Here is a 7500-nt window from a genome sequence, read left to right as displayed (position 1 = left end):
CACACAATATTGGTATTTTCACTGCAATGGAGAACTTAAAGTATTTCATATATACCAGTGATTACTTGCACTGGTGTGTGTGTGTGCATACCATGGTACTTGCACTGTAGGGCAATATATATAAAACTATTGTTGCATACTGTTTGCAAATGATATGCAAATGAGGTCATACTTAAATAAAAGTGTCATACTTACTAATTCTGAGTCTGTGGTCATTCATTCTTACAACATATTTGATATCCATTTGTTTATCAGGACCCAGTGATGAGAAAACCAACAGGCGTTGCTTGGTTACTGATGGCAAATAAAGAGTCTGTGAAGAGTGCCGTTGAGTGGTATCACACAGGCCAGGTAAATAATATCAAATCTAGTAGAATAGAAATTGATGCTTGACTCCATTAGTAGTAGTTTTAGTATATACTTTTATTGGAATCTAGTTTTTGAAGTGACTATGTTAGTAGCTCTTGTCTGAATCAGTCAGACGTCATCAGTGTAATTATGTTATACTGTGTGGTCAGGTGACCTCCAACCTAGTGGAATCACCTGACAGTAGCCTATCGTAAATAAGTGAAAATGTCTCATTATAATGATGAATTTCAGGCCATACAATATAAGCAACCATTTACAATATCAGCTATTAATATCATAATTATTCTAATTTCAGGCCATACTATATGGGCATCCATTTACAATATCAGCAATTAATATAATTATTCAAATTTCAGGCCATACTATATAGGCAACCATTTACAATATCAGCTATTAATATAATTATTCTAATTTCAGGCCATACTATATAGGCAACCATTTACAATATCAGCAATTAATATAATTATTCTAATTTCAGGCCATACTATATAGGCAACCATTTACAATATCAGCTATTAATATAATTATTCAAATTTCAGGCCATACTATATAGGCAACCATTTACAATATCAGCTATTAATATAATTATTCTAATTTCAGGCCATACTATATAGGCAACCATTTACAATATCAGCTATTAATGTCATAATTATTCTACTTTTAGGCCATACTATATGGGCAACCATTTACAATATCAGCTATTAATATCATAATTATTCTAATTTCAGGCCATACTATATAGGCAACCATTTACAATATCAGCTGTTAATATATTTATTCAAATTTCAGGCCATACTATATAGGCAACCATTTACAATATCAGATGTTAATATCATAATTATTCTAATTTCATGCCATACTATATAGGCAACCATTTACAATATCAGCTATTAATATCATAATTATTCTAATTTCAGGCCATACTATATGGGCAACCATTTACAATATGAGCTATTAATATCATAATTATTCTAATTTCAGGCCATACTATATGGGCAACCATTTACAATATCAGCTATTAATATCATAATTATTCTAATTTCAGGCCATACTATATGGGCAACCATTTACAATATCAGCTGTTAATGTCAAAGTATTAGAATCGGGTGATGGTGACCAAGAAGAGAAAGTAAGGTATGTTAAATTAGTTTCTTTGTTCAGCCAATGAATTACGAATAGCATAAGGGGCCTTGTCACTACGAGTCAAAAAATAAATAGTGACAACCCCTTAGGTCAACAGCAAAAAGTAAGGTATGTATTTGAAGACATGTAACATATAAAGGGGCTTTGTAACCACGAGGCAAAAGCAAGTATTATTTTTCAAATGTTTCAATGACATATAACTTCCACCTTGAGTCCTGACGTGCATGTTAACACAAACTCTATATTTTGTAGGCTTGAGATGCTGCAGAGGCAACAACAGAAGAAAGCAGAGAGTGTGGAACATCAGACGTTATTGGAAGCTAGCTTTCAGGCTTCTAAACAAAGACATGAATATAGTAAGGCACACCCGGCGTATGCTGATGGCAGAGTGTGGTGATGAAACCAATGCAGAGAAAGACACATAGGTAGACAGACAGCCAGACACATAGGTAGACAGACAGCCAGACACATACACAAACAGCAGCCACATATATAGGCAAACAGTTAGAGTCATGGGTAGCTAGTGATATGAATATAGTAAAGCACTTCCTGTGTGCGCTGATAACAGAGTATGGTTAGAGACTGGTTAGAGAGTAAGCCACGTGTGTAGACAGACAGACAGGTAAACACGTTCTGGTAGACATGCATTGATAGAGATAAGAATATACCACATCTTCGTATATATGCTTTCAGTATATGTATGCCTCCTGTCCCCTGTGTATATATGCCTCCTTTCCCCTATGTATGTATGCCTCCTGTCCCCTGTGTATATATGCCTCCTTTCCCCTATGTATGTATGCCTCCTGTCCCCTGTGTATATATGCCTCCTTTCCCCTATATATGTATGCCTCCAGTCTCCTGTGTATATATGCCTCCTTTCCCCTATGTATGTATGCCTCCAGTCTCCTGTGTATATACTGACATTGACAAACACGTTTACATATATAGGGAGACAAAACTGATGAGAGAAATGACAATTTTAGATATGTAAATGATATTACATAGTGACGCAGATTGGTGGACAATTGAGTTGCTAAGCAATAGGTAAAATGTGAACACACGAATTTGTGAAAATTTGAACACAAAGATATTGTATTCTACAGATGGTTTCTACCATTGATTGTAAAGAAAAAACAGACTTCCGTCCATACATTAACTGCATAAAATAAAATGTATAAATACATATAAATATATGTGTGTACATATATGTATGTGTGTTTGTCCCTGGATGTGTGTGTGTCCCTGGATGTGTGTGTGTGTGTATGTATGTATGTATGTATGTATGTATGTACGTAGGTACGTACGTATGTATGTATGTATGTATGTATGTATGTATGTATGTATGCATGCATGTATACTATGTATGTATCTATGTGTGTGTATGTATGTATGTAAGTATGTATGTATGTGTGTGTGTGTCCCTGGATGTGTGTACTATATATATACATATTAATTCCGTCCTTTCATTAATAATTTTCATATATACAATGTATATATATATTATTTTATTTTGTATATTAATGAGTAAATCAATAGAGTACATGATATGTCTCTTGTAAATGTTGTTAAATAAAGATTAAATCTTTTCTTTGTGTATATTGTAACATTGGATTTTTAAATAATTTCATACCTATGTAGTAATAATTATAATTTTTTATGTCCGTAATCTTTGCTGCTTGAAGTTGAAATAAAAGGTATTTTATTCGAACATACCCTGAGTCCAGAGTATGATTCTGTATTATCAGGAAGCCTAATTTCTGTATTTTACTGTGCAATGTGTTAATTGGGCAATTAGCCCGTGAGTTTGTTCTAGGATTAGTAATCTACTAATTAATGCAAAGTTGATCAACTCTGATAAGACTGCTAACGGTAGGAAATCGAGAAAAAAAAACGAGAGGAAACAATCGTTATGATGGAATTATTTAAAACTGTATTTGAAATATAGTAAAACTAATAAATCCGGAAAAATCGAGAGAACAAAATTAATTATTGGTCCAGTCCCCTGTGCTCATACTGTATTTGTTTATCTTACAAATCCGTTCACTTAAAGGCCCATAATTCAATACCAGGTTCACGTCTTATTGTTATCTTATCAACTGCTTATTCTTTTGTTCTGGACTAACCTTTCTATAATTCTGTCAAAAAATAATTTTACCTCTAATTTTTATCCTTGGATTTTCAGTTCACAAATTTGGCCCTTAATGATATTTATACTAGTTGACAAAGCCCTTTGTTCTGACTCATTAATATTCATATTTTTCTCTATGTACGGTGGCATGTATACAACACCCCTTGGCACGTACAACACCATTTGGCTCGTACAACACCCCTATGTGTATCCATACAAGGCGTTGATCTCCTAAAGATATTTTGTGAATTCAAAGAGGAAACGGTCGAAGAAGCAGACATGGGTTATAAAGATGACGAAGCGAATAGGAAAAAGTCCAGTTATGAGAAAATATTAGACTCGAACGATCCTGCCGAAAACAGGACTTCCATGGCTTTGGGTCTTATTTCTGTTATCATAATTACTCTAGGCATAACAGTCTTCGTGGTTTTAATAAGACCGACAGACTCTTCTCACTCATATAATATACGATTACCAAAAACTATCGTACCTGAAACCTACCACATATTTCTACACCCGAATCTCACAACGGAAGATTTTACTGGTAGTGTGGAGATCCAAATACTGGTAAAAGCTAAAACTTCAACGATATCCCTTCACATCAAGGAGTTATCTTTGACGAGTAAACCTATCGTTCAACCGGTGGTACAGAAAAGGGGTGAAGGTACACCTCTCGTCGATAATACAGTTTATAGTGAGGAGGTAGAGATGTTGCATATTGGCTTGACAAAGTCATTACTACAAGGTCAGCGATATACACTGACTTTAAATTTTACAGGTAAACTCTCAGGTGGTCTGTATGGATTCTACAAAAGTCATTATAAGAACGAAGCAGGAGAAGACAGGTAAGAATAGTTGTATAATGTTAAACGGTTTTTTTCAGACGTGTTGTCAGTCCGAATTGTAATATTCATTTTGTTAGTTTTAGTTTTCCTGTTTGAGAGAGAGAGAGAGAGAGAGAGAGAGAGAGAGAGAGAGAGAGAGAGAGAGAGAGAGAGAGAGAGAGAGAGAGAGAGAGAGAGAGAGAGAGAGAGAGAGAGAGAGAGAGAGAGAGAGAGAGAGAGAGAGAGAGAGAGAGAGAGAGAGAGAGAGAGAGAGAGAGAGAGCAATTTCGGTAGTGGTCCGTGTTGTTTATAAGACTTCACCACCACGTAATCGTACATACTTCAGCCAAACTACAACTGGCCAGGAACAAATTATGAAAAATACCAATCTAATAATAGATGTAAGCTTACTTCTACTAGGACCAAGAAATATCACAATGTGACATTTGGTGTTTCTCTCATGGGACATTACGTTTTTGACACAGAGCTAAACATATTTCAGAGCTAGGCATATTTCAACGCCAGACTAACAATAACAGAGACACAATAAACACAGCAGGATCCTTTACCCAATCACATTGAACACTGATAAACATTGCTATTCTTTCACAGTGCAGTAAAACAGGCCTCTAATGAAAACATTACACATGGACTTGAGGAATTTAATGGCTGCAATTGTTTATTTTCTAACTGATAATCAACATTTCAACTTGACCATTTCTACATCCCCTGTGCACGATGCCTATTTGTTTCTTTTGAATCAGAAGTTGTCTTAGTGTGCGTATTAAATGTCATGTCACATGAGTAAAACACGAAGCCAACATCATTTTAGCTGTAAATGAGTGATACCTGGTCCTTCCTACTTGTTTACATGGTGTATAATCTGGACAGACCGTTTGTATGAACTGTTATATAATATTCATGTTATATTTGTGCTAAAAAAAGGTAAAAAAAATCGACGGTGAATATGTTATTAGCATAACGTGTATTGTTGGTGTGTCCTCTTTATGCTTTGTTTCTGAACAATATGTATCCCCGTTCGTGTATCGACATGTCCACATGTTGTTGTCTGTACGTGACAACTGATGAACTGGCCTATTGTAGATAGATGCTAAAATTAATTTAACTTTCCACGTCATGGAGAAAGGGTTGACACCTTTCATGTTTCCAGTACACGTTAGAAGTTCCCTAAATTTCTCACAATGTTGATCGGCGGTTGATGTACAACGAAAATGAAACAAAACATCACCTGGCTCGACAAAAATCTTATTCACATGCTACACGGGATCTCGTGAGATCTATACGGATCACATGAGATCTGCCGCGAGACGGAAGATTGTTTATTTGCTACAGTTTATCGTCTGGCCACAGGAGTTTGGAAATAGCCATACTTGTTTACAAATAGATGTTTTTTTTGTTTACTTTCTTTCTTTGCAAAATTAAATTTTTGTTTTTTGTTTACCTTTTCCCTATAAAATGCCATGTAATAAAGTAATGAGCTGAAAATCTGGCGTTGTGTTGTTTTTTCTAAATCAAATTCTTTTGTTGGTTTTAATTAATAAACTAACTTTGTGACTTTGTTCTACTGAGCGCCCTCAACAGATAACCCTTCATCGTCTCCACTCACCATGTAAAAGTAGTCTTTTTTCATCGTGATGTAATAATGTATTGAGGGTGAAATTGGGGTATTGAAGACAACTTTCATGTACTCTATGGCTTTCGTTAATATTAATGTATATGGTTTGAAAAGTCTATGCCAATAAACGGCCTCCTACATGTCCAACGAAAATAATTGGGTTCATTGGGGAGGGGGGCATGAAATATGTGAATGTGTGTCTGTTTGGTTGTTGTTTTGTTGTTGTTGTTGTTGTTATCGTCGTCGTCGTCGTTTTTGTTGTTGTTTATTTATTTGCTTATCTTTGCCTCTGTCTAACTGTTGTATTTCAGACTTATCGCCACTACTCAATTTGAGCCAACGTGGGCAAGGAAGGCGTTCCCGTGTTTTGATGAACCTGCTATGAAGGCAAACTTTACGATGACTATGATCAGAGACAAAGACCATATCACACTGTTTAATATGCCACTGACATCATCAGAACCATATGAAGATACAGACCTGATGATGGATAAGTTTGATACTACAGTTAAAATGAGTACTTACTTAGTCGCATTTATTGTGTGTGATTTTGATTATAAAGAAAACATCACCAGTTCTGGTGTAAAGGTGAGTTGGATGGCTTTATCTAAGGTTACAAAAAAAAACATTTATTATTCATAACAAGTTTAAAGGTATCGTGCCTCATCAGAGAAAATATTAGACCTAATTTTTCCCTTTCCAAACTGTTTTTCGTTTTTTGGTGCGAAATATGGTTCTCAAGATATCCAAGTAATTATGCCCAAGTCAGCTCAAACTGATAATGTTTTCGGTATTGCACTGCAGTGAAAATACCAGTATATGAGCACCAGCGCAAGTAATCTCTGGTACGCATGTGATAAAATAAGGTACTGTTCAAATCGAGAAAGACAACATTTCTAAATAATATATTTAGTTCAAGAACAAAATAAGTTTACATATGAGTCTGCCTTTTTCCCAGTAAACCTAAATACGATAAACATAATTTACTAAATGACTCATGTTTCATGAAAAGTAATTGTTTTTTGATTATTTAAGGTTCGTGGTTATGCACCCCCTGACAAGATTAGCCAAATCCCATTTGCAGTTGAAGCGGGAACTGAGATTCTCACCCACTATGAAAAATTCTTTGATATTCCGTACCCTCTTCCAAAACAAGGTAAGTACTTCCTCAATGTTCGATACCCCCTACCAAAACAATGTACGTACTTCTTCAATGTTCCATACCCCCTACCAAAACAAGGTAAGTACTTCTTCAATGTTCCATACCCCTACCAAAACAATGTAAGTACTTCTTCAATGTTCCATACCCCCTGCCAAAACAAGGTAATAACTTCTTCAATGTTCCATACCCCTATCAAAACAAGGTAAGCATTCTTCAGAATGTTCCGTACGACCTTCGC

General features: G+C 35.3%; 2 protein-coding genes across 2 annotated transcripts in view; both read left to right on the top strand.

Annotated features, from left to right (window-relative positions):
* The window catches only part of LOC144450225 (uncharacterized), a 15929-nt gene extending 13279 nt beyond the window's left edge, over positions 1 to 2650 (top strand). The window contains exons 15-17 of the mRNA XM_078140816.1: positions 256 to 351; positions 1415 to 1503; positions 1765 to 2650. Coding sequence (XP_077996942.1) covers positions 256 to 351; positions 1415 to 1503; positions 1765 to 1909 — 330 coding nt within the window. The 3' untranslated portion in view covers positions 1910 to 2650. The remainder of the gene's footprint in view (positions 1 to 255; positions 352 to 1414; positions 1504 to 1764) is intronic.
* A 1269-nt stretch (positions 2651 to 3919) lies between these two features.
* LOC144449982 (endoplasmic reticulum aminopeptidase 2-like) overlaps positions 3920 to 7500 on the top strand; it is a 15972-nt gene continuing 12391 nt past the window's right edge. Inside the window, exons 1-3 of the mRNA XM_078140548.1 lie at positions 3920 to 4485; positions 6412 to 6688; positions 7136 to 7256. Of these exons, the coding sequence (XP_077996674.1) occupies positions 3920 to 4485; positions 6412 to 6688; positions 7136 to 7256 (964 nt within the window). The remainder of the gene's footprint in view (positions 4486 to 6411; positions 6689 to 7135; positions 7257 to 7500) is intronic.

The sequence above is a fragment of the Glandiceps talaboti genome, chromosome 19, assembly GCF_964340395.1.
Source record: "Glandiceps talaboti chromosome 19, keGlaTala1.1, whole genome shotgun sequence".
Lineage (NCBI taxonomy): Eukaryota > Metazoa > Hemichordata > Enteropneusta > Spengelidae > Glandiceps > Glandiceps talaboti.
Note: the sequence above shows the minus strand (reverse complement) of the source record. Positions and strands in the feature narration are given on the sequence as shown.